The following is a 27926-nucleotide window of genomic DNA, read 5'->3' on the forward strand; positions in this document are numbered from 1 at the left end:
ATTACAATGGTCTAAAACAGACATCAATATATCAATAAGTTGGAAAATCAACATTTTATTAGAAAATAAAAAACGGTTCATTACTGTAAATTTTAAGTTAAGTCTGTAAAACCATTAACGTTCCTACCGTTTTTTTTTTTTACGGTAAAGTTCTGCCGTTTTTTTACCGTAAAAATTACGAGTCCCTCGCTTGGTTGTTTGTTCTGCTTTTCAGCCAAATTAAACCGTTGAACACTAAGGTAAAAATATAAAATGCATGCAAGTGCATGAAATCCTGCAAAAATGAGTTGTTCTTACCAGTTGTAGCTGTTACCAGCACCAACATCATGACCAGGGCCAAGCTGTCAATAACACACAAGCAAGAACAACCGTAAGAGAAGATGCAAACATACACACAAACGCACAATCATGTGCATTAGCATATTCCTCTAAAATTCCCATGACTCATAACGTTTAATAACTGTAAACCCAGATTGCTTGATGTTCTGCATGTGTGCATGTTCAGCTTTATTGTAACTAAGCAAACACTACAATAATGAACTTCCCCACATTTCACTATTAAAGTGCTATTAAAGAGGATGTCGTTAGCAATAGCATGCATCATGCGGATTAAGTGTTTTGTGCACTTTGCAGACGCAACATTATTGACGTGTAAATCAACGTCAACACGGCTAAATGTTGAACTGAAACAGGGGATGTGTATTCCTGGAATTGGTTTAGAGGCCTATAATTGTCTAGACTGATATGTCAAATATAAGCAAATATGTGCATTCAAAAAGCAAAGATCAAGAACGAAATCCTGCTAATGAATCACCACGAGAGGACTGTCTAAGGAAAACAGTAAAAGCAGGAAAATGCCTGATAAAAAATTGTTTCCTGATCTAAATATATACCAATGCAAACACACCAGCAGTACTTCCTTCTTAGTTAAAGTAACGACTAACACACACATACAGAGACTTCTCATACACTTCCACTGTTCTATTATTTTAAATGATATTTATATCTTGAACCCATGAACCCTTTCAGAACACTTTAGATGTAAAGACTAACATCTTTAATCTAATGATGACAGTCGTTTACACAAGTTTAGCAACACACACACTCACTCACACACACACACACACACACACAGAGAGAGAGAGAGAGAGCCGTACCTGTATCTGTGGGTGTATAAGCAGAGGCGTTTTAAACTCATGCTGATGGACGCGAGTGACCGGCTGAAACACTTACAGAGAGCAGACTGGCTTCTTCATGTCCTCCTGAACTGATTCTCGAAACAGGACTAACGCCTACACAGAGAAAGGGACGAAGAGTTGATGTCACCCCCAGTGTTCATACCGATACTGTCAGAGGGAATTCCCACAAGACACACCCTCCAGAAACACATCAGACAGCAAAACACAGAGGGAGAAAGGAAACTGATTGTGCTGTTGTGTTTTACACAGAGGCCATTACACTAAATAAATTAATGATGGCATTACACTAAACTAAACTTATTACAAAATTAAAATAGACTGCTTTACTCTCGGGGAATTACAACTTAATTAATTGTGTTGCTTTACCACAGAGTTATTAAAGTAAACTTATCTAAACTTAATTAACTACATTAAACTAATCTGTGTTGAGTGTTGACTACAGAGGGCATGAAACTAAACTAACCTAAAAACTGAACCAAACATTTTACTAAATTAAACTGTTGGTGTATAAACTAGAGCCAGACCGATTTATCGGCCGGACGATATTAAGCATTTTCCATACTATCGTTATCGGCAGTTATAATGGCCGATAAATGAATATTTAAAAAAAATAATAAATAAATAAATAGTAACGTGATTTTTAATGTAATAATTAGTTTACTGTCATTGTTGTGAGGGGACAAGAAACATTAACAAAGCCGTTTTCATCATTTTACTCACATGAGCAATAATGAATGTATACATATTGAGAATATAATACAAATTGTAGCCTTTAGTACAAAAGCTAAGCCTTCGGAGGGGAAGAGAAAGGGATGAAGAGACTGAGGAAAAAAGAAAGAGTGATGGATATGAGGACAAATAATCTACATGGCAATTTCCTATCTTTTTTTTTTTGGTCTTCAAACGTCTTGAAAATGCAAATATCAGATAACTAAAAAATGTGAAGCCCCTACCAACCTCAAATTTAGGACCTCTTTGATTATAAAGCCCTGTATTAGGCATACAAACAATAATAAAAGTGTAGCTTATACATATTGTGAATGCATTTAATAAACTTAATTACCAAGCTTTAGCTTTCAGTAAATACGTGTCTGAGAAAAATTATTTATAGGCAAAATAAACCTATATCAGTTGACCCTATGTTTACTTTCTTCACTGACAGAAAAATGACCAGTCAAAGCTCAGTTAGGAGTTAAATTTAAACTTAAATTTAGCTTATCCTTACATTTTTTTTTGTTTTTTGGGGGCGTGTTAGAGTGGGATTTTGTTAGGTGGTCCTCAGAAAAAAAAAATGGAAGATAAAGTGGTCCTTGGGCTGAAAAAGTTTGAGAAACACTGATTTAGAGAGTAGGATGTTTCATGTTCAATAAAAGCTGTTTCATGTGTAAAATACCCTCCAAATTACTTTAGTTTCGAACCTAAGCTCCACCCCTTACTTCCGGTTCTAAGACCGACGGAAAATGTGAAGTTGCGATTTTCTAGGCTGATATGACTAAGAACTATAGTCTCATTCCTGCGTTATAATCAAGAAACTTCACTGTCGTACCATAAGTGCATTTTCCGTCGGTCTTAGTGCACGATGTATTTATAGAAGAGTCAAGTTTTAAATAGGAAAAATAGCGAAACTCTTTGGTCATTTTTTTGGGAGAAATGCTAATGGTCTTGTGCACTTCAATGATGTATGCTAAGCTATGCTAATAGTGGTACCGCCAGAACCGGAGATCGGCTGAATGGATTCAAAAAAGGTAAAACTCAACAGTTTAACTCTGGGGGAGTTGTAAAATGAGCCTATTTCCAAAAAAAAGCTTTAACATGCATTCTAAATCATTACATCTTAGAGACATCTTCTAAACGTCTATTTGACACATGCAACGTCCTATAGGCCTAGACGTCTTGCAGATGAGCAAACACTCTTAAAAATACGTCTTCCAGATGTAAATAGCACATCAAATAGACTTGTGCTATCTGGGGAATATGTTCATCAGTGGTTACAGTCTATATATCAAGCATGGGACACGTTTAATTTGTGATTTTACCGGAATGAATATAGTGTCCTGCGATACGATAGATTGAAGTGCGCGCATTGCGTGTCCGAGTGAAGAATACGCGCCACAGAGAACACTATATCCAACATTTTAGCGCTAGATCTCTTATTTAAACGAACTAAATTAATGCTCTGCTAGTTAACTGGAGATGTTTTATTGATGTTTAAAACGTTTTGTTTTCCGATATATGGTGACTCAAGCACTGATGATCAGTGCTTGATCACCATATATCGGAAAACATTTGGAATGGGTCAGACATAATTCTATGAAGGTAAAACATTAGCAATACTTGAGAGCATATAATTCTGACTTATTATGTTTTTTAAGTGAATTTCGTTTTTTTATAAATTGTATTTCATTTTAATCAATGGTTTTAATCAACAAATTGACTGGATTAATTTCGACATTTGCAGTAAAAACTTTAAATATAAATTCTCAGAAAATGCATTTAATACCAATATATTGAAATGTCTGTTTATATACTCCATTAATAAAGAAGTCTAGGCAACGTAACGCCCACAGACGTTAAGTGACCGATCCCGCCCCCCTTCTCACATAATAGTTCCCACGTCCCTGCATAAGATTACAGGATATTTTAACTAATTTGCGGTAAAACCTAACAGATAGACCTATAGATAAACTCATCTTTCAGGCTTGACACATCAGCGTGAGAAATCAGGAGTGTGGCGTGAGAGCGTGAGAATTGGCTTGCGTGAGGCAGCCCTAAAACACATGTGTAGACTGATATTTTTCTAATGTCTGGACTCCTTTAAGGCCACACTCTTAGAAGAAATGGTTCTATTTAGAACCAGAAATGGTTCCATCCCCTGCTTCATATATGGAACTCCAAAATGGTTCTATATAGAACCATTTTTTTTTTTGGTAAAAGGTTCTATTGGCCAAGTACGGAACCCCAGGGTTCTATATAGAACCCAGAGGAACCCTTTTTTTAAGAGTGTATAGAACCTTTTAGGGGTTCCAAATACGTAGCGCTGATAGAACCTTTTAAGGTTCTTTTCTTCTAAGAGTGCATGTCCACACCAATACGTTTTCGTTTATATATTTTCTCTCCGGTTTGCCCTTCCGTCCACGAAAAAGAAAACGTCGTTACGTCGACGTAGAGCCTATGGGTGAACAGACGTTTCAATTTTGGAATTAATTGGTGTTTTTTTTTTTTTTTTAGAGAATTTATATAAGTTTTGACTGCAAATGTCATGTCCATTACGCTGGGATTTCTCTATATTAAATAATTTATCCTCAACTAGAAGTCATGTCCACACACTACACTAATACGTTTGAAAACGTAGGCTATATTTTTCTCTCTGGTTTGGCCTTCCGACCACACTGAGTGTTACGATTTCAGTTTCATATCGCATATCGTTACAGCCCCAGTAATTTTATAATGTTAAGTTCTACTTCTGTAGTTAGTAACTCAGGAGTAGCTAATGTAACGCATTACAATTCTGAGACAGTAATATTGTAAGGTAATACCTTTTAAAAAACAGTAACAAGTAATTTATAATGTATGGAAGTAACTTGCACAACACTTTTCACGAACACAGACAGTTTAACACAGTTCCCATATCCATGAAAACCCAGAGAAACTTGACGCAGCCAAACACATGGCACCGGTCAACGAGTGTGTGTGTGTGTGTGTGTGTGTGTGTGAAGAGAGAGGAAAAGAGTGAGAGTAGAGAAATTATGAGACGGGAGAGCACTTACTAAAGTTCAGCTGTTTGTCCTCCAGCGATCGGATCAAATGATACACAACACAACGATAAAACAGTTCCTTTATGAACGGCTGACAGACAAAGAGGAAGTGCTCCCTCAGATCGTGTTTCTGCCTCTGAGACTGTGGGATGATCACGTGAAAGGCTAACATAAACTAGTGTTTAACGCTTGAATGTGTATGTATATTTTTGCTAACACTTCACAGTAAGGTCCCATTAGTTAAAGTCAGTCACCTTTATTTGTAAAGCGCTTTATAGAGATCGTTTCAAAGCAGCTTTACAGTGATAACAGGAAAATAATGCAACAAAGTTTGTGTTTCTAAGAAAATAGCGTCACATTCAGCTTATGGTTCATTTTTGTTGTAAAAGATAATATTTAGATGGTATTTAGGGCCCAAGCCCTGAAAGGGCGAAGGCCCTATTGTTTTCCTAAGGATTATTTATTAGGGCCCAAGCCCTGAAAGGGCGAAGGCCCTATTGTTTTCCTAAGGATTATTTTTCTTTACTATTATTATTATAATTAGGGCCCAAGCCCTGAAAGGGCGAAGGCCCTATTGTTTTCCTTGGGATTATTTTTCTTTACTATTATTATTATTATTATAATAATTATTATTTTACTACCTTTTGGGCACTTTTGGGGCCCTTAACGTGCTCGAAAACTCTTGAAACTTTGCACACGGGTCAGAACCCGCGGCCATCAGAGCCGGGCTGAAGCTGGTACCCGGGCGTGGTAGGGCGGCTCGTCAGCGCCCCCTGGAACGGGGTCCGAACACTTGGTCCATAACTCAAACACGCTTGTATGTAATAATATGAAACTCGGTACACATGTTGATCTCATCGTTTCATCTATACCGCACACTCTTACTTTTTACCCCAGCCCAACAGGAAGTCGGCTATTGAGGTTTGTTTGTAAAACGCTCGCAATGGAATGTCATATACTCCTCCTAGAGCTTTGATCCAAATTCGACGAAACTCGATCAGCGTGAAGTCAAGACATTGAGGATGAAAGTTTGCGAGGGGATTTTTTATATCTCGAACGGTTTGTCCGTGGCGAGGAAACGAAATCATGGCGAGAAACGTGAAACAGGAAGTGTGTTATAACTTCAGCATACATTAACTGATCTTGATGAAACTTCAGCAGTGTGTTCGCTGTAAGAGGACGATCACATGGATGTGACTATTGTGAGTCAAAGTTATAGCGCCACCAACTGGCAGCAGGAAGTGTGTCACTTTCAAAATGCTTTGATATCACCCTTTTATTTTTACCCGATTTGCTTCAAACTTCATATGTATAATGTAAACATACGGCAGATGTAGACCTGTGAATGGATTCTTGATATCTTTGAAACTGTTGCCGTGGCGACGCATCAAACTTTACCCTTCTTTTAGGATGCTTTTTGGATGCTTTTGAGACCCTTAGCATGCTTCAAATTGCATGAAACTCGACAGACACATCACATTTATTAGCCAGTAGACATGTGCAAAGTTTCAGAAACGGGCGTGGTGAGGGCTCAGTAGCGACACCTTTTGACAAAAGTGGGGTTGTTAGTTTTAACTAGAGTTACAAAAATTGGTATGTATATTGTACTCCTCGAGCCGGACAACTTTCTAATTGACACTTATTAGCTAGGACCCACAGAAAGTCAGATATTTTTGTTTGAATATGGCCACTCTGAGCCTACATGTCTCTGTGTCTTTGGCTGGCTGGCTGACTGGCTGGCTGTCTGTGTGTGTGTGTGTGTGTGTGTGTGTGTGTGCAGGGGGAGGGGGCTTAACCATTTCACTGCTGTGTGTATGACCTGCATAAAGAAAATACATTTCTCAAGCCTGGTATTTTTTAAATAAGTTTTTATTTTTATTTTTTATAAGTAAAGGCATATAACTAGTTTAATTGTAGTGAATTGACAATAGTTTTATATAATTAGTTTATTAATCAGATTAACTTGGTCAATAAACTTGGTCTGAAAATTTGGTCCATAAATCAAACACACTTGCATGTAATAATATGAAACTTGGTACACATATAGATCTCATCGTTTCATATATACTTCACACTCTTACTTTTTACCCCAGCCCAACAGGAAGTCGGCTATTTAGGGTTGTGTTTAAAACACATGCAATGGAATTTAAATTATTGCTCCTAGAGCACTGAACCAAATTCGACGAAACTCGATCAGCGTGAAGTCAAGACATTAAGGATGAAAAAGTGCCACGGGATTTTTGATACCTCGAACGGTTTGGCCGTGGCGAGGAAACGAAATTATGGCGAGAAACATGAAACAGGATGTGTGTTATAACTTCAGCATACATTAACTGATCTTGATGAAACTTCAGCAGTGTTTTCGCTGTAAGAGACCGATCACATGGATGTGACTATTGTGAGTCAAAGTTATAGCGCCACCAACTGGCAGCAGGAAGTGTGTCACTTTCAAAATGCTTTGAAATCACTCTCTTATTTTTAACCGATTTGCTTCAAACTTCATCTGTATAATGTAAATACACGGCAGATGTAGACCTGTGAATGAATTTTTGATATCTTTGATACTGTTGCCGTGGCAACGAAACAAACTTTAACATTCTTTTTTGATGCTTTTGGGACTCTTAGCATGCTTGAAATTGCTTGAAACTCAACAGATACATCACATTTATTAGCCAGTAGACATGTGCAACTATGGCAAAAGATTAAAGTAATGTGAAAAAAGTAAACACTAAAAGCCTCATATCTTCTAAAAATGTAATTATACATCATTTGTTTCTAAATTAAATTATACAAATATTATAACTTCCCCAATTTTTCCCTTTTTTCCATTTAAGAATTATGTTTACGTTCAAAAACAGCCAGAATTGTTGTAAAATTCAGAAAAAAATAATAATCTGAGTCATACGTAGTGCTATACTGCCCTCTTGTGTTCAATATCAGGTAGGCCTATTGTGTATATTCCCACCGGTTAATCAACGTGTGACTCCGCTGGGACTTGGGAGCTTTTAAATCGCTTACTTAAAACCGAAAGTCAAAATACGGATGTCCGCACAAGACATTAATGGTGTGGAGTAGAGCAAGCATTTTAAATAAATTCCTATTAAGTAGGATTGAACTAAACAGAAAGAATGTTCACTCTGTTCTGCTGGTTCCTCGCTGGTGGATCATATGATTACTTTGTCATAATCTATGACAAAAATGCTATTATAAACTATATTAATAATAGATAATACACATTGCTCTTATTTTTAAAAAATACATTCATGAAAAACAAGATAACAAAAATCATAAAAAGATATAGCCATGGCTGCTATAAATGTTTGAAATGCATAGGACAGATGTTTAATGACGCAGCAACATATAATTGAAAGGCAATTAATAATCTGTCATTACGTCACTGCATTATCATATTACGGCTCTAATACAGTGCAGCACAAAGCACTTATGTGCATCCCGAGCGGAGAATGATGTGCTTGAAGCCACATGAAGTTACAGCGCATTGAGTCCGTATTGAAAAGTTCAAAGCACAAAGGAAATACATATTTATGAACAGTGTATTATACATTATATATCTATGCAATAGTTTATTGAGCCTTTTCTTTTAAAGGTTTTAAATTTCAGTTACTGTGTGCGTGAAGAACAATTATAGTGCTCTGACTCTAGTGTTGTGATCTAACCGACAGCGTCCGACACCCGGTAGAAAGTAACACGATTAAGTTACAGCAATAAAGTCCAGCAAGAAAAAGTTTCTTCATTCGAAAATATAGACCTTTAGACCTTTATCTTAAAGATCCAGTATAATAGGATTAACATTGAATCATCTTGAAGATCGTTTCATCATTGACTGTAACCGAATGTGACGTGCTGTTTGAATGCTGAATGGAGAATGACTGACAGGCGCAGAGAGGGAAAAGTTTATGTGTTCTTGAATTTAATGACTTAAATATTAATTTCTATATCACATAATAGCTTCAGAACACTTATAATACAGTACACAAAAACTTTATGGTACTTTAGAAAGTTTTTGTGCCTTTGTGCCTTACATAGAATAGTATATGCACAATATAGAATTTGAATCAGCCTCGTCAAAGATGGCAGTGTCAGAGCCGATACCGATCCCGAGTATCTAATCGGCGCACTTCTTTTCAACAGTCAAATTGAAATTGAAATTGCTTGAAACTCAACAGATACATCACATTTATTAGCCAGTAGACGTGCAAAGTTTCAGAAACGGGCATGGTGCAAGGACTAAATAGCGCCACCTTTTGACAAAAGTGGGGTTGTTAGTTTTATCTACAGTTACAAAAATCGGTATATACATTTTACTCCTCAAGCCGGACAACTTTCTATTACATAGTCATTAGCTCGGACCAAGAGGAAGTCCGATATTTTGGTTTGAATATGGTGAGCCTCTCTCTGAGCCTACGTCCTTGTATGGCAAGCCCTTTTAACATTTAAAAGCTAAGTTTGCCTATCCGGAATTAACATTGTAGATATCAACAACGTCTTTCTGTCTAGTCCTAATTACATTTTGGATAGTTTGTATTATCATTTAAGACATCTGTAACATAATTTTGACTAGTCGAAATGACAGAGTATGGCAAGCCGTTTTAACATTTAATCATGAAAGGGCCAAAGCCTTCGGCACCGCCACCCGGGTGCCTTTAGGTAACTAAAGGAACCGGGGTTGCGGTGCCACCGGCTTGGGCCCGCCATCGCTGCTCGCAGCTATATTTATTATTATTTTACTACCTTTTGGGCACTTTTGGGGCCCTTAACGTGCTCGAAAACTCTTGAAACTTTGCACACGGGTCAGAACCCGCGGCCATCAGAGCCGGGCTGAAGCTGGTACCCGGGCGTGGCAGGGCGGCTCGTCAGCGCCCCCTGGAACGGGGTCCGAACACTTGGTCCATAACTCAAACACGCTTGTATGTAATAATATGAAACTCGGTACACATGTTGATCTCATCGTTTCATCTATACCTCGCGCTCTTACTTTTTACCCCAGCCCAACAGGAAGTCGGCTATTGAGGTTTGTTTGTAAAACGATCGCAATGGAATGTCAAATACTCCTCCTAGAGCTTTGATCCAAATTCGACGAAACTCGGTCAGCATGAAGTCAAGACATTGAGGATGAAAGTTTGCGAGGGGATTTTTTATATCTCGAACGGTTTGTCCGTGGCGGGGAAACGAAATCATGGCGAGAAACGTGAAACAGGAAGTGTGTTATAACTTCAGCATACATTAACTGATCTTGATGAAACTTCAGCAGTGTGTTCGCTGTAAGAGGACGATCACATGGATGTGACTATTGTGAGTCAAAGTTATAGCGCCACCAACTGGCAGCAGGAAGTGTGTCACTTTCAAAATGCTTAGATATCACCCTTTTATTTTTACCCGATTTGCTTCAAACTTCATATGTATAATGGAAACATACGGCAGATGAAGACCTGTGAATGGATTCTTGATATCTTTGAAACTGTTGCCGTGGCGACGCATCAAACTTCACCCTTCTTTTAGGATGCTTTTAGGATGCTTTTGAGACCCTTAGCATGCTTCAAATTGCATGAAACTCGACAGACACATCACATTTATTAGCCAGTAGACATGTGCAAAGTTGCAGAAACGGGCGTGGTGAGGGCTCAGTAGCGCCACCTTTTGACAAAAGTGGGGTGGTTAGTTTTAACTAGAGTTACAAAAATTGGTATGTATATTGTACTCCTCGAGCCGGACAACTTTCTAATTGACACTTATTAGCTAGGACCCACGGAAAGTCAGATATTTTTGTTTGAATATGGCCACTCTGAGCCTACATGTGTCTTTGGCTGGCTGGCTGGCTGGCTGTCTGTGTGTGTGTGCAGGGGGAGGGGGCTTAACCATTTCACTGCTGTGTGTATGACCTGCATAAAGAAAATACATTTCTCAAGCCTGGTATTTTTTAAATAAGTTTTTATTTTTATTTTTTATAAGTAAAGGCATATAACTAGTTTTATTGTAGTGAATTGACAATAGTTTTATATAATTAGTTTATTAATCAGATTAACTTGGTCAATAAACTTGGTCTGAAAATTTGGTCCATAAATCAAACACACTTGCATGTAATAATATGAAACTTGGTACACATATAGATCTCATCGTTTCATATATACTTCACACTCTTAATTTTACCCCAGCCCAACAGGAAGTTGGCTATTTAGGGTTGTGTTTAAAACACATGCAATGGAATTTAAATTATTGCTCCTAGAGCACTGAACCAAATTCGACGAAACTCGATCAGCGTGAAGTCAAGACATTAAGGATGAAAAAGTGCCACGGGATTTTTGATATCTCGAACGGTTTGGCCGTGGCGAGGAAACGAAATTATGGCGAGAAACATGAAACAGGATGTCTGTTATAACTTCAGCATACATTAACTGATCTTGATGAAACTTCAGCAGTGTTTTCGCTGTAAGAGACCGATCACATGGATGTGACTATTGTGAGTCAAAGTTATAGCGCCACCAACTGGCAGCAGGAAGTGTGTCACTTTCAAAATGCTTTGAAATCACTCTCTTATTTTTAACCGATTTGCTTCAAACTTCATCTGTATAATGTAAATACACGGCAGATGTAGACCTGTGAATGAATTTTTGATATCTTTGATACTGTTGCCGTGGCAACGAAACAAACTTTAACATTCTTTTTTGATGCTTTTGGGACTCTTAGCATGCTTGAAATTGCTTGAAACTCAACAGATACATCACATTTATTAGCCAGTAGACATGTGCAACTATGGCAAAAGATTAAAGTAATGTCAAAAAAGTAAACACTAAAAGCCTCATATCTTCTAAAAATGTAATTATACATCATTTGTTTCTAAATTAAATTATACAAATATTATAACTTCCCCAATTTTTCCTTTTTTTCATTTAAGAATTATGTTTACGTTCAAAAACAGCCAGAATTGTTGTAAAATTCATAAAAAAATAATAATCTGAGTCATATGTAGTGCTATACTGCCCTCTTGTGTTCAATATCAGGTAGGCCTATTGTGTATATTCCCACCGGTTAATCAACGTGTGACTCCGCTGGGACTTGGGAGCTTTTAAATCGCTTACTTAAAACCGAAAGTCGAAATACGGATGTCCGCACAAGACATTAATGGTGTGGAGTAGAGCGAGCATTTTAAATAAATTCCTATTAAGTAGGATTGAACTAAACAGAATGAATGTTCACTCTGTTCTGCTGGTTCCTCGCTGGTGGATCATATGATTACTTTGTCATAATCTATGACAAAAATGCTATTATAAACCATATTAATAATAGATAATACACATTGCTCTTATTTTTGAAAAATACATTAATGAAAAACAAGATAACAAAAATCATAAAAAAATATAGCCATGGCTGCTATAAATGTTTGAAATGCATAGGACAGATGTTTAATGACGCAGCAACATATAATTGAAAGGCAATTAATAATCTGTCATTACGTCACTGCATTATGATATTACGGCTCCAATACGGTGCAGCACAAAGCACTTATGTGCATCCCGAGCGGAGAATGATGTGCTTGAAGCCACATGAAGTTACAGCGCAGTGAGTCCGTATTGAAAAGTTCAAAGCACAAAGGAAATACATATTTATGAACAGTGTATTATACATTATCTATCTATGCAATAGTTTATTGAGCCTTTTCTTTTAAAGGTTTTAAATTTCAGTTACTGTGTGCGTGAAGAACAATTATAGTGCTCTGACTCTAGTGTTGTGATCTAACCGACAGCGTCCGACACCCGGTAGAAAGTAACACGGTTAAGTTACAGCAATAAAGTCCAGCAAGAAAAAGTTTCTTCATTCGAAAATATAGACCTTTAGACCTTTATCTTAAAGATCCAGTATAATAGGATTAACATTGAATCATCTTGAAGATCGTTTCATCATTGACTGTAACCGAATATGACGTGCTGTTTGAATGCTGAATGGAGAATGACTGACAGGCGCAGAGAGGGAAAAGTTTGTGTTCTTGAATTGAATGACTTAAATATTAATTTCTATATCACATAATAGCTTCAGAACACTAATAATACAGTACACAAAAACTTTATGGTACTTTAGAAAGTTTTTGTGCCTTTGTGCCTAACATAGACTAGTATATATGCACAATATAGAATTTGAATCAGCCTCGTCAAAGATGGCAGTGTCAGAGCCGATACCGATCCTGAGTATCTAATCGGCGCACTTCTTTTCAACAGTCAAATTGAAATTGAAATTGAAATTGCTTGAAACTCAACAGATACATCACATTTATTAGCCAGTAGACATGTGCAAAGTTTCAGAAACGGGCATAGTGCAAGGACTAAATAGCGCCACCTTTTGACAAAAGTGGGGTTGTTAGTTTTATCTACAGTTACAAAAATCGCTATATACATTGTACTCCTCAAGCCGGACAACTTTCTAATACATAGTCATTAGCTCGGACCAAGAGGAAGTCAGATATTTTGGTTTGAATATGGTGAGCCTCTCTCTGAGCCTACGTCCCTGTATGGCAAGCCCTTTTAACATTTAAAAGCTAAGTTTGCCTGTCCGGAATTAACATTGTAGATATCAACAACGTCTTTCTGTCTATTCGTAATTACATTTTGGATAGTTTGTATTATCATTTAAGATATCTGTAACATAATTGTAACTAGTCGAAATGACAGAGTATGGCAAGCAGTTTTAACATTTAATCATAAATGGGCCAAAGCCTTTGCCACCGCCAACTAAAGGAACCGGGGTTGCGGTGCCACCGGCTTGGGCCCGCCATCGCTGCTCGCAGCTATATTTATTATTATTTTGTAACCTTTTGGGCATTTTTGGGGCCCTTAACGTGCTCGAAAACTCTTGAAACTTTGCACATGGGTCAGAACCCGCGGCCATCAGAGCCGGGCTGAAGCTGGTACCCGGGCGTGGCAGGGCGGCTCGTCAGCGCCCCCTGGAACGGGGTCCGAACACTTGGTCCATAACTCAAACACGTTTGTATATAATAATATGAAACTCGGTGCACATGTTGATCTCATAGTTTCATCTATACCTCGCGCTTTTACTCTTTACCCCAGCCCAACAGGAAGTCGGCTATTGAGGTTTGTTTGTAAAACGCTCGCAATGGAATGTTAAATACTCCTCCTAGAGCTTTGATTCAAATTCGACAAAACTCGGTCAGCATGAAGTCAAGACATTGAGGATGAAAGTTTGCGAGGGGATTTTTGATATCTCGAACGGTTTGGCCGTGGCGAGGAAACGAAATCATGACGAGAAACGTGAACCAGGAAGTTTGTTATAACTTCAGCATACATTAACTGATCTTGATGAAACTTCAGCAGTGTGTTCGCTGTAAGAGGACGATCACATGGATGTGACTATTGTGAGTCAAAGTTATAGCGCCACCAACTGGCAGCAGGAAGTGTGTCATTTTCAAAATGCTTTGATATCACCCTTTTATTTTTACCCGATTTGCTTCAAACGTCATCTGTATAATGTAAACATACGGCAGATGTAGACCTGTGAATGGATTCTTGATATCTTTGAAACTGTTGCCGTGGCGACGCATCAAACGTTACCATTCTTTTAGGATGCTTTGGAGACCCTTAGCATGCTTGAAATTGCATGAAACTCGACAGACACATCACATTTATTAGCCAGTAGACACGTGCAAAGTTTCAGAAACGGGCGTGGTGAGGGCTCAGTAGCGCCACCTTTTGACAAAAGTGGGGTTGTTAGTTTTATCTACAGTTACAAAAATCGGTATGTATATTGTACTCCTCGAGCCGGACAACTTTCTAATTGACACTCATTAGCCAGGACCCACAAAAAGTCAGATATGTTTGTTTGAATGTGGTCTTGCTCAATCTGAGCCTATCTCTGTCTTTGCCTGTCTGTGTATGTGTGTGTGTTTGTAGGGGGAGGGGTCTTAACCATTTCACTCCTGTGTGTATGGCCTGCATAAAAAATAAATGCCTTAAGCCTGGTATTTTTTTAAATAAGTTTTTTATTTTTTATAAGTAAAGGCATATAACCAGTTTAATTGTAGTGCATTAATAGTTTTATATAATTAGTTTATTAATTAAATTAACTTGGTCCATAAACTTGATCTGAAAATTTGGTCCATAAATCAAACACACTTGCATGTAATAATATGACTTGAGTGTTAATCACATCATGTTTTCAGTTTGAATATAAAATATATAAATTATGTAAAAAAAAATAAAGTTGATCCAGCTGGAGCGCAGGCTGAGAATAGCGCTGTCATGACTGGATCAGAGATCATCAGTCATGCCCTCTCATACCTTACGCGCACACCACGCCCACTTACATCAGATCACATCAACATGTCAGCCGGAGGGATACCGAGGGTCGCTTTCGGATTCAAGAATTTCTTACAACAAGATGGCAAAAGAACAGCGCTTTGCAAGACATGCAACGTTAAGATCGCGGACAGTCAGATGACAACCTCCAATTTCGTCCGTCATTTGAGGAGCCATTCTCAGTAAGTGCTTGTCAATTTGTTAATGTTATCTGGTTAGCTCGTTCGTAGTTAGCTAGCTAATGTAAGTTAAAGGAGAACTCCGGCGCAAAATTACACATTGTTACCTAGTCAACCGTTATCTGAGATTTGTTTTCATGACTGCCGAATGTAAATAGTTTTATCTATAAAAACAGTTTAGCCTATAAGTGACGTCCGACATTCTGCATATTGTGTTATTTTGTTAAGCCCCACTAAAGGCATAAAAAACTGTAAAGCACAATCAAGTTTTCACACTATATTCCAAGACTTCTAAAGTCATTCAATAGCTTAATGTGTGGTAAAATTAATATTTTAGTCTCTAAGTTAAAGTTAACGGAAAGTCATCTCGCCTCAGTCATTCTCCATGCATCAGCATTTACACAGCGCGTCGCGTTCGGTTGCGACAGTAACACGACGACACTCTCTTCAAGATCAATGTTCCCAATATTATACTTTATTATAAGGCATAAAGGTCTATGATTTGCATAAAATGACTATCTTGCTGGAGTGGAGTTTATTGCCCTTTAGAATACACTAAGCATTAGTGCTGCACGATTAATTATATCGCAGTCGTAATATTGATCTCAAACCTATGCAATTATATAACGCAAAATGCCGCGATTTTATATGAAATAAACAAAGTAGGGCTATTAGCGCAGCTAATGTCATCCTTTGACTAGTGTTACAAGATCCCCCTCTTATTGGTTCAAATGCCTTTTCGCATTTTGCACGACAAGAAGTGAAAAGCTGCCTGTGAGTGCCCTAGATTAGAATAGATGATACTCGCATAATGCGCATGCACTGACCGTGTGCCCAGAATAAACAGTTCTCTTTCGAGCTTGAACGAACAATAGCACACACAATTATGCCAAAATGTGGTTTTGTCTAGTATCTTCATAACATAAGAAAAGTCTATGGATGAAAAGAGTTATGAGGCGCGTGTGAGATCCGCGTCTCGGCAACGGGTGCTCTTAAAGGGCCAGCAGCGAATAAAGCGTTCTTTCAGTAAAGTTAAAAGAACAAAGGGAAATTAGAAAATTACTCACTGATCTTGAGTAAAGAACTTTTGTAGCTTTTATAAGGATTATTATATATATAATTTATGATTCAGGCAGCGCAGACTGTTTGATAACTTTATTCAATTTCTGTACCTGTTAAGACAGGAAGGGCACAGGTAAATATGTTTTTTATTATGGGTTTATTTGGGGATTGTTTGAAGTTCACTTAACTTAAAAGCTGTTATATATTTTTTTTAAGCCTAATAATTTTTTAAAAAGTTGATGGCTTTCAATTGATGGAATCACTGTAATGTTGGTTTGGTTGATGGTTTATTGATCATTATAGGTGTTATCAATCATTTATTGTTGTTGTTGTTGTTTTTAGTTTGAGTTGAGAAATAAACATTAATCTGTGTGTGCATTTTACTTTAGAACCAAGCAAGTTGGACTCATGAAACCATTTTATTATATCGGAGTCGCAAATCGCAATTGCAATATTGGCTCAATAATGGCAATATGACATTTTCCCAAATCGTGCAGCCCTACTAAGCATAGATTATAGATACCATCCCTTCGCTATGTTCTTTTCAATGTGAAGCGTTGCGTGCTGTGACTTGGTGTTGCTTCAAGTGCATCATTCTGCACACGGGATGCGCATGATTGCTTATAATACTTTGGGGAGACAAGGGGGCGTGGCCTAAGGGAATATCACTCGTGATGTTAAGTGATGTTACCCCGCCATCGCTGATACAACCTTTAGCAGTCATGTTTTTGCTTCTTGAGAGAGAGAGAAAGTGTGTGTGTGTGTGTGTGTGTGTGTGTGTGAGCAGTGGCGGTTCTAGGCGGGGGCCTGGGGGGGCCAGTGCCCCTGCGACAACAAGCTTGGACCCCCTTGTGGCCCCCCTAAATGTGGAGTCAGTGTGAAATATTTTTTTTTATAGTGTGTCACGCATTGAGCATGACAGTCACTCGTTTCAGTCTTTTGTCTCACACTCCCGTCACACATTGTATTTCTCATGCGGAAAAACTATTAATAATATATTTAATATACGCAATTTCTCTGGCCGCGCCGCTCTCACGTGAGAATCAAGCGCGTCTCGCCTGGAGTTCAGCAGTCGACCCTGCTACGCATCAGCCAATCAAAAAAAGAGAAGTGCTACTTAATAGCCAATCAGAAAAGGGCACTATTGTATCTGGGTAAAATTTAACGCAACAACCAATGAAAAAAAGCATATCCTGGAATTGTTCATATGATTCTGTTACAACATCTTCCGAAAGTTTCTTCACCCGTCCCACAGATGAAACTAATCACTGGAGCTCCGAACATCACTTGGAGCACGGAGTAAGTCATGATCTCCTGTTTTAATGTTACAACAAATTCACAACTTGTTTGACAAAAACTATGACAACTTGACTGATGTAAGATGAATCTTTCCCGTAGCGTAAGCTAGCTTACGCAATGCTCGTTCCCTCATCTAGAGAGAACCGAGGTTACGTTAGGTAATCGATTCGTTTCCCATTTAATTAGTATCAGTCTGTAACTTAGACAACAGTTTTACAGCCTGTTCACTGACAACACCTGCTCAGAACAAGTAGTCTAGGCCTAGTCATCTTATTACACGAATCACGATGACTGACATATTGTCACATTATAAACATCTCTCTCTCCAAATAGGCTTAATAATTTTATTAGCACTAGATAAATTAAAGTGTAATGCATAGTCGATTTTAAAACATCTCTCTCTCCAAATAGGCTTAATAATTTTATTAGCACTAGATAAATTAAAGTGTATTGCATAGTCGATTTTATAGGTCACTTTTAAAATCATGTCATATTTTATAATTATATCCTGGCCAAGGATGCATTAATTATTGCTTCTGTCTTTCAAAGATGTCAGGAAAAAAACAATTATAAAAAAGCTCATTCACCCTGAGAGGAAAGCCCCCTAAAAAGGCCAGTTTAGAGGATAATTTGCTGATCTTTTTGCAAAAAAAAAAAAAAAAAAAAACCCACAAAAATCGTAGATTAATTTGTAAAAATTATATATATATATATATATATATATATATATATATATATATACTGTATATTCAATGTAAAAAAATAAAATGGAAATTCAAATACAGACTGATATATGTAATGCAAATGTAAAAATATAATGGAAATGCAAATTGTTGGATAATTATAAACATGGTATTTTGCTTATTTATGCCTTCAGTGCAGTGCAGAAAATGATAAGGTCTAAATGTAACTGGCCCCTCTAACAGTACAACTGGCCCCAGCTTGGCCCCCCCAGTTGAAATGGTCTAGAACCGCCACTGTGTGTGTGAGAGAGAGAGAGAGAGAGAGAGAGAGAGAGAGAGAGAGAGAGAGAGAGGAGAAATGTAACAAAGTTTAATATTGTTTGTAAACTGTGTTTGAGAGAGAGGAAGGTGTTCAGAGAGTCTGTAGGATGTTAAGCTGTTATTTGTTTTATGGACTCAATGTTGAAAATTTAAAACATTTCAAACACACTGTTGGCAGAAGTGAAAAATAAATAATTTTATGAAGTTACAATTTTGTTTGATTCCATGGTGTATTTTACTGAACATGAGTATTTACAATGCAAATTATTGTAATTTACTGGCAAATACTTATCTTGTCTTTTCATTTTATTAAGATCAGATTCTGCATGTAAAATTAAAATAATAAGGTGACTTGACTTGCACTTGACTTAACCTACTACAAGACTTGACTTGACTTGACATGCCTGTGACTTGACTTGACTTGTCCCCCCCCCCCCAAAAAAAATACTTGGGACTTACTTGAGACTTGACGGTTAAGACTTGAGACTTACTTGAGACTTGCGTGACCTGCGCCCATCTCTGCTCTAAGTTTTAAGACAGTTCAAATGGAAGTTGGGAATTATGTGTTGTTTGAATAAATCTCCTAGGAGAAATACATCAAATTACAACGCATGTGTTTACCAATCACCACCATACTCGGTGTGCATGAAGTCAAGACATTGAGGATGCTCAATTCCGGACGGATTTTTGATATCTCGAACGGTTTGGCCGTGGCGAGGAAAATAATTTTATGACTAAAAAAGGACACATAAAATGTGTTAACTTTGCTCGTTTTACCTACAGTTACAAAACATGCCACGTATATTGTTCTTGTCAAGCCGATCAACTTTCTAATTAACAGTAAGAAGCTCAGACCAAAAGAAAGTCAGATATTGCAGTTTGGATGTGTATCTTGTCTCTATCAGTGTCTGTGTGGGGAAGAGGGAGGGGGGGGGGTGGCTGGTGTCTGCGTTTATGTGTGTGTGTGTGTGTGTGTTGCTGACTGTAGATTTTTTCTGCAAGTCCTTATCTTTTTGCATAACAATTTTGTATTTTTTTAAATGACAAAATATGCATATAACCCTAATCTTTTAAATGTATAGTTTGCTTTAAATAAACGTAAGATAAATTGGTAAACTACAAATTGGTAATTGAAGCTGAATGAATTTAAAATTAATGTGCTATATTTCAATACATTTGCTTTCCTTAATATTGTAAAACACTAACCTCATTTATATATGTGTGTGTGTGTGTTTGTATGTATATATATTTTGCAAAGCCCTCACTGATGCAAGCTCTTCTGCACACTTCTCTTCGACAGTCAATGCGGAGGTTAAGTTTTTGCACGTCGTGCAGAATAACCCTCTTTATATATATATATATATATATATATACTTAAAAAAGCGGGGGTTAAGTTTTTGCACGTCGTGCAGAATAACACTAAAGGCACCATATATATACTTAAAAGTGGGGTTGTTAGTTTTATCTACAGTTACAAAAATCGGTATTGTGCTCCTCAAGCCGTACAACTTTCTAATACATAGTCATTAGCTCGGACCAAGAGGAAGTCAGATATTTTGGTCTGAATATGGTGAGCCTCTCTCTGAGCCTACGTCCCTGTATGGCAAGCCCTTTTAACATTTAAAAGCTAAGTTTGCCTATCCGGAATTAACTTTGTAGATATCAACAACGTCTTTCTGTCTAGTCGTTACACTTTGGATAGTTTGTATTATCATTTAAGATATCTGTAACATAATTGTGACTACTCGAAATGACAGAGTATGGCAAGCCGTTTTAACATTTAATCATGAAAGGGCCAAAGCCTTCGCCACCGCCACCCGGGTGCCTTTAGGTAACTAAAGGAACCGGGGTTGCGGTGCCTCCGGCTTGGGCCCGCCATCGCTGCTCGCAGCTATATTTTACATTGTATTTTTAGATGGTATCGCCACTCTATATGGAGAAAACCTTGATGTCATCGTCCAGCTCATTCTCATTTAATGATGTCAATGCAGGCAGATCGATATTATTGTTAAATATTAAAGCGCAGGAATGCATTGATTCGTTACTGTTTTTATTCACCTTTATTAATTAATCAAACATTTCTAGTTCATATTTGGTCAAGCCCATTAAACACAGACACATTAACAGAAACAACTTCATATTTTAGCACATTTCAAAATGGACAAACGCGTTTGAAATACTGAAGTCAAGTGGATCAGAAGTTGAACCTGTCATCAAAGTTATACATGAATTTTTAACAATAGCTGTTCTTAGGACGAAGACTGTATTTGTTTCATGTTAACTGTTTATGTTTTCCTTGTTGAAAAGTATTACACGTATTTTGGTTGTGTGTGTGTCAAGCTTACACACATGAAACACATGATTTTTGCTATCTTTGCAGAGATCGAGGCTTTGGGACGTACCTTGAGGTCCCCAGAAGGACACTTATATATTTTATATTATCATTCAATGAACTAGACAGTGGGAAATTTCCACATGAATAAACAAATGTTTGTCTGTGAATTCAGGTGAAATGAAGTACAGATATGTGACGTCAAATGACATACCTGAGCGATGATCATATTTGTTTACTCACCTGGATCAAACGACTTCTACAAAAGCATGGCGCACTTCTCCTAAACCTTCACAAGAACTGTCTGCCTCCCACACAATACTGCCAGCGGCTCTGACATCTATGCCTTTATCAGATGCTTTTAATCCAAAGCCACTTACATTGACATTTATCAGTTCAAACATTTCCTGGGAATCGAACCCTGACCTCGGCGTTGCGCGCGCGTCATGCTTAACTTGAGCTGCAGAAAAAAAGGATAGTTCACCCAAAAATGTGGAGCAGCTCAGAGAATTTGCTTTTCTGGGAATTTAAAGATTTTTTTTTTTTAGTTCAATATTGAGAGACTTTGGTAAATTTGAGACATTAGGGTTTTTCACACTAATCTAGTTAACCCTGGGTCTTAAGGTGAACTAAATCCTTGGTTATCTTGCTTAATGTTTCACTCTGCTCTTAATTTACTCTGGGTAACAAGTAGTCATTCACATTGTACATTGTTAAACCCTGGGTTAACTTCCTTATTTACATATTTACAGAGTCAGCACTGATTGGATGAGAGCAGCAAGGCTCTAGCGTTGACCCTTTTTCATATTTCCGGGTTTCTCAGAAGCATTGGATAAACTTCTAAAGTGGTGAATGATAGACTATTAAAGTCCATTGGCTGTGGTCAATATTGTATCCATTAAAACTCATCTTTGATCATCAAAATGACATTTAAAAGTTTTTTCTCTTTCCTTAAAGCCCCATTACGTTATTTTTGAAATTGTGCTCTCGGGGTCCCCCTACAGTTGGGAAACAGTATTGTCTTCTACTACTGTCGTAAAATCTGTCATGGTTACACTAGGGAACACACGCGTGCATTTGTTGACAAGCGATACCCCGAACTCTGCAGAAGGAAGGAGTTCTTACATCTTGGGCAGACTGCAGCGTTGCGTGGGCTTTATTTTTTCAAACGTCAAAAGATACTGTAAAGACTATATTAGTACTATAAAGATTACTATAAAGAAGCGGACTTCCCATTTACAAGTCAGCTTCTTTATAGTAACGTTAGCTTTGGCCATTGGCTACTGTTTTACATAATAGGTATGCTAATTCAATGTTTGTTGGCAGATAATAGTCGCCAATATTATAATATCAAGCTACCATAGTTGAATCAGCAAATTTGAAAAAAATCGATTTGCATTATAGCCTGAGGCAAGACACTTTCACCAGAAAAATAAGTAACAAACATGACTATCAGCTTACAGAGTGCCAGTAAAAGCGATACAGACACCGTCAGGCTATGGCAGACCTGTCATTTAAACCGATTGTAAGTCGATGTAGCCTACCTTCTCAAGGGTTTCGGAAAAATATTATAAAGGTTGAAAAAAACTACAGAGTGCTGCTTTAAAATATCTTGAATGTAACTCGACACCCTCATTTAGTATATGCGGTTCTATGAATATGCAAATTAGCCCCGCCTCCACTCACTCGCTCAGCTCAGAGATCCACTGGTTGAAGATCACCCGTTGATCTGATTGGTTACAAGGTCGTTTGTGACGTCAGAAACACCAGCGATTTCAAAGCGTGTTTTTGAGACTGTCTTTGGTTCACTGCAGCTTTAAGAGGAAATACTCAGCAATGCTGTCCACTTATGAATTTACGCATGGATTGTGTTAAAGCGTATTAAAAACACCACATGGTGACAAAAAAGGAAAATAACACCACAATCATATTTTCACAACTCTCAAAAAGAGTTAAAAAAAGAGAGAGAGATCTTGATAACTGCAGTCAGAAGAGAGAAAGACAACTTTACCTTCATATGTGTGTGTGTGAGTGAGTGAAACTGCAGGACTCATGAATTTGACGACCATTAAAACGCGTCATCATACTAGTCTGTGAAAAAGGGTCCATAAGGTTGAATTATCTTTTCTTCGCTCCGTCGCCGTTTTAATCCTCGTTCATAACGATAAACATGAAGGTTTAGTTTTAAAAATCCTTCTGAATATAAAAGAATAGTCCACACAACCGATCACTTAGAAAGAAATCCATATATGAACGACAAAAACATTGACAGCCAATCAGAATCGATCGTGCTTTAAGGAGCTCGAGCATTTAAAGCTGTAGAGGATATTTAAATGCAACGCGTGCTTATAAGTTGGTGTGTGGACGCCAATAGTTATTGTTATACACTAGTTATCTTTAAAGTTATCGTTCTTGGGCCTTTATTCTGCACAAGTTTGAAGTTTGAAGTGTTAAAAGGGAAAATCGGCACTAATCGTGCTCCGCTGTCCATTCCATTCTAATGTACTGCGCATGCGCACATCAATATTGCGCCCTGTCTTTCCAATACTTTTGATTCTCTTAAAACTCCAGACAACTGTGAGATCACTTGGCTCTTTAGCTCAGTAAAAACTTCTGAGAAGCAGGAGACTTCAGTAAAATCTCCATTAAATTTCACTTCTAAGTCCCAACTATATAATATTAGGCCTAATGTCATGAATTCGGCTGATCACAGTCACTTTCTGTTCTTCCTTCTCTTTACGGTATGACGTGTTATCTGCATGATCTCAGTGTCTGTTTGAGAATGCCATTGTGGTTGGGACAGAAAGTGAAGGAATGCAGTCACAGGTCTGGCCAGTGAAAGGCATTAACACGCTGTTGTGGAACTGTGTCTTGGTCGGCTGTTTTTGTCAGTGACAATAATTTATTTTCCACCTGATTCGGCCTCAGGTGCTTCTATTCACCATACGAATTTGCCATGTTTTATTAAACAAATTTTTTACACCCCAAAAAATAACAATATCAATTACTCACCATCATATCGCTCCAAACCATGCAGTGTGACTTTATTGTGGAGCACAAAAGGAGTCGTTTAGTAGAGTGTTGTTTTTATACAACAAAACAGTGGATCTGTCATGCTCCAAAAATGTTAGAAAACCACCATGAAAGTACCACAATATAACTTGATTTTTCTTGGCAACCACCTGCAGTACCCTAGCACTTTGGCAGCGACAAGGCATGGGTTGCCAGGCGTTGCTATGCAGTTGCTGACATATTCTAAGGGTGGTTAGAAGGTCTGGGTGGTTGCCAGGGTTTTGTTATGCAGTTGCGCAGGTTCTATGTAGTAGCTAGGGAGCTTTGGGTGGTTGCCATGGCTATGCTGCTAAGGTGTTCTAAGTGGTTGCCAGAGTGTTGCTATGCATATGCAGTCCTATAATGGGTTGACACGGCAATGTTATGTGGTTGTTAAGGTGTTCTGAACAGTAGCTATTGTGTTCTAAATGGTCCAGTTGTAAGGTACTCTATATAGTAACTAAGATGTTTTGGGGGTTGTTAGGGCGTTACTAGGCGGTTGCTGACATTCTAGTAGCTAGACCGGTTTGGGTTTGTTGCTATGTAGTTAAGGTGTTCTTTAAGGGGTTGACACGGCATTGCTATGTGGTTGCTAAGGTGTTCTGAGTGGTAGCCAGGGAGTTCTTGGTGGTTGTCAGGGCATTGCTATGCAGTTGCTAAGGTGTTCGGAGTGGTAGCTAGGCTGTTCTTCTAAGTGATTGACACAGTATTGCTATGTAGTTAGGTATTCTGATTGGCTAGGGTTGTCAGGGCTTTGATATGCAGTTGCCAAGGTATTCTGAGTAGTAACAAGGGAGTTTTGGGGTTGTCAAGGCTGATATGTAGTTGCTGAGGTGTTCTGAGTGGTAGCTACCAGCTAGGTTGTTCTAAAGAGTTGTCTGGGTGTTACCATGCAGTTGCTAAGGTGTACTGAGCGGTTGCCAGGGCATTGCACTTTAGTTGCTAAGGTGTTCTGGGTGGTTGCCTGGGTGTTGCTATGCAGCTTCTAAGGTCTTTCGAAGTAGTAGGGAGTTTGGGTGGCTGTCACGACATTGATATGCTTGCTAAGGTGTTCTAAGAGGAAGCTAGGTTAAGCGGTTGTCAGGGCGTTACTATGCAGTTGCATTGGAGTTCTAAGTGGTTGCCAGGGTACTACTCTATAGTTGCTAAGATGTTCTGATTGGTTGCCAGGGTGCTGCTGTGCAGCTGAAAAGGTGTTCTGGGTGGTAGCTAAAGTGTTTTAAGTCACTGTCAAGTGGGCATTGATATGCAGTTGATAAAATGTTCTGGCTGGTTTGCAGCTCGTTGCTATGAGCTTACTGAGGTGGTTGCTAGGTGGTTCCTTACAATCGAAAGTGAAAAGTGTCCACCCTCAAGTCTCTTTGATATTCTGTCTAAGCATTAATAAAAGTGTCAGTCACCTCAGTAAAAACATTCTCTCTTTCTCGCTCAAAGCAGTACAGAAGTCAGTCATGTTTAATATCACAGAAGAAGGCAGAGGCACTTCACCTGGTCACATGATTAGTCACCAACACCAGGACGACACACTTTACTGGAACAAAGGAATTTTAGGGCATTTCCAGCTTACTTCTTCTCAGCTCTCCTTTTCCATTTCTTGGTGGCTTACTTTCAATTCTCACTCCTGCTTTTTCCATAACCCTCGTTTCTTGCTTCCCTCATTCGCACAGCATGGCTCTTATCATCTGTAATTTATATAATCAGGTTTTATGACTTATTAAGCCGTGATTGAGTGTCAGACACACACACATAAACACAGAACAACATTAAGCGTCGTCGATGTGTGTGAGCTGTCACTTCTGATATCATGAATATTTTAGGGAAATTCTTCCTGCACTCCTTTAAATATTTCTGTGATAAGCCTTCATATTGAAAAAGGAAGAAAAACAGATCAGAAGAGGGATTTTTAGGGGTGACTGATAGCAGACACACCCTGATATCTGAAGTGAACATCAAGCTCAAGACATTCATATTTGTTTTTGTTTTTTTTATTAAATAAGTTTTACTTCCTGATACTCAATAAATGTGATGTCAGACAGAAAGGCTTTCCTGAGAACCGTTAAAGAACTCACCGCAACACACACACACACACACCCATGTCTGCCACTGTGCAGTGCTTGCTGAATGGCCATGAAACCAAAACACACCACATGGACAAGAGCAATCCTGGGAGGAGCCTGCCCTCTGGTGGCCAGATGAGCAGAGGCTGTGGCTGCATCCGAAGTTGCATACTTCCCTACTATATAGTTGGCAAAAAACAAAGCCGTCTGAATGTCTGAATTCACAGTACCTATAAAACAGTACGCAAAAAGTACCTTCTTCTGGTGAGATTCTGAAGTATGCATAAGAAGGCCACGGAAGAATGCAATGCTTGTAATACTGTATTCCATAATGCAATGTGCACATGCAATATAGCATACTTCTTTTTAAAAAACATACTACATTGCATATTATTAGCAGTATACAGTACTGTTCTATATGCTAGCCTGTTAATTCATTGCAATGGTACATTTGCCACTGTTTAAATCAGCATACTAAGTACTATTTTTAATAGTATACAGTGTGCAGAATGTTTGTAGAAATATAGTATGTGCAGTATGCAACCAGAGCTCAATGCATGAAATATTGCATCCATCAATAATGCAATGTGCACATGCGATGCAGCATACTACTGTTGGAAACATACTACACTGCACACTATTATTAGTATAGACTAGGCAGTATATACTAGCCTGTTTATTCATTGCCATGATACATTTGCAATCCTTATATATGTTCAGATCCGCATACTAAGTTCTATTTTTGACCATATACAGTGTGCTAAACATCTGTAGAAATATAATAGGTGCAGTATGCAACCAGAGCTCAATACATGAAATACTGCATCCATCAATAATGTACACATGCGATGCAGCATATTACTTTTGGAAACATACTACATTGCACACTATTATTAGTATACACTATGCAGTATATACTAGCCTGTTCATTCATTGCAATTATACATTTGCCAATCTTATATGTTCAGATCAGCATACTAAGTACTATTTTTTACCATATGCAGTGTGCAAAACGTCTGTAGAAATATAATAGGTAGAGTATGCAACCAGAGCTCAATAAATGAAATACTGCATCCATCAATAATGCAATGTGTACATGCAATGCAGCATACTACTGTTGGAAACATACTACATTGCAACCTATTACTAGTATACACTATGCAGTATATACTAGCCTGTTCATTCATTGCAATTATACATTTGCCAATCTTATATGTTCAGATCAGCATACTAAGTACTATTTTTGACCATATACAGTGTGCAAAATGTCTAGAAATATAATAGGTGCAGTATGCAACCAGAACTCAATGCATGAAATACTGCATCCATCAATAATGCAATGTGTACATGCAATGCAGCATACTACTGTTGGAAACATACTACATTGCACACTATTATTAGTATACACTATGCAGTATATACTAGCCTGTTCATTCATTGCCATTATACATTTGCAATCCTTATGTATGTTCAGATCAGCATACTAACTACTATTTTTGATCGTATACAGTGTGCAAAACGTCTGTAGAAATATAATAGGTGCAGTATGCAACCAGAGCTCAATGCATGAAATACTGCATGTGGACTACTTTTTTTTAAAAACATACTACATTGCATACTATTAGCAGTATATACTAGCCTGTAAAAAACAGTCTCAAGTCTAAAG

The 27926-nt window shown here is 38.0% G+C and overlaps 1 protein-coding gene across 7 annotated transcripts in view; it reads right to left on the minus strand.

Annotated features, from left to right (window-relative positions):
- The window catches only part of cd86 (CD86 molecule), a 32690-nt gene extending 9283 nt beyond the window's left edge, over window positions 1-23407 (minus strand). For 5 of the 7 annotated variants that reach the window (XM_039660498.2, XM_039660495.2, XM_039660499.2 and 2 more), the window contains exons 1-3: window positions 4967-5096; window positions 1158-1292; window positions 298-341 (exon numbers count right to left, since the gene is read on the minus strand). In XM_039660498.2, the coding sequence (XP_039516432.2) occupies window positions 298-341; window positions 1158-1198 (85 nt within the window). In that variant the 5' untranslated portion in view covers window positions 1199-1292; window positions 4967-5096. Of the gene's footprint in view, window positions 1-297; window positions 342-1157; window positions 1293-4966; window positions 5097-21395; window positions 21416-23163 lie in introns of those variants that run through there. The other 2 variants (XM_039660497.2, XM_039660496.2) reach the window with 2 other exon arrangements.
- Between the last annotated feature and the right edge of the window lie 4519 nt (window positions 23408-27926).

This window comes from Pimephales promelas, chromosome 16 (assembly GCF_988280905.1).
Source record: "Pimephales promelas chromosome 16, fPimPro1.hap1.1, whole genome shotgun sequence".
Lineage (NCBI taxonomy): Eukaryota > Metazoa > Chordata > Actinopteri > Cypriniformes > Leuciscidae > Pimephales > Pimephales promelas.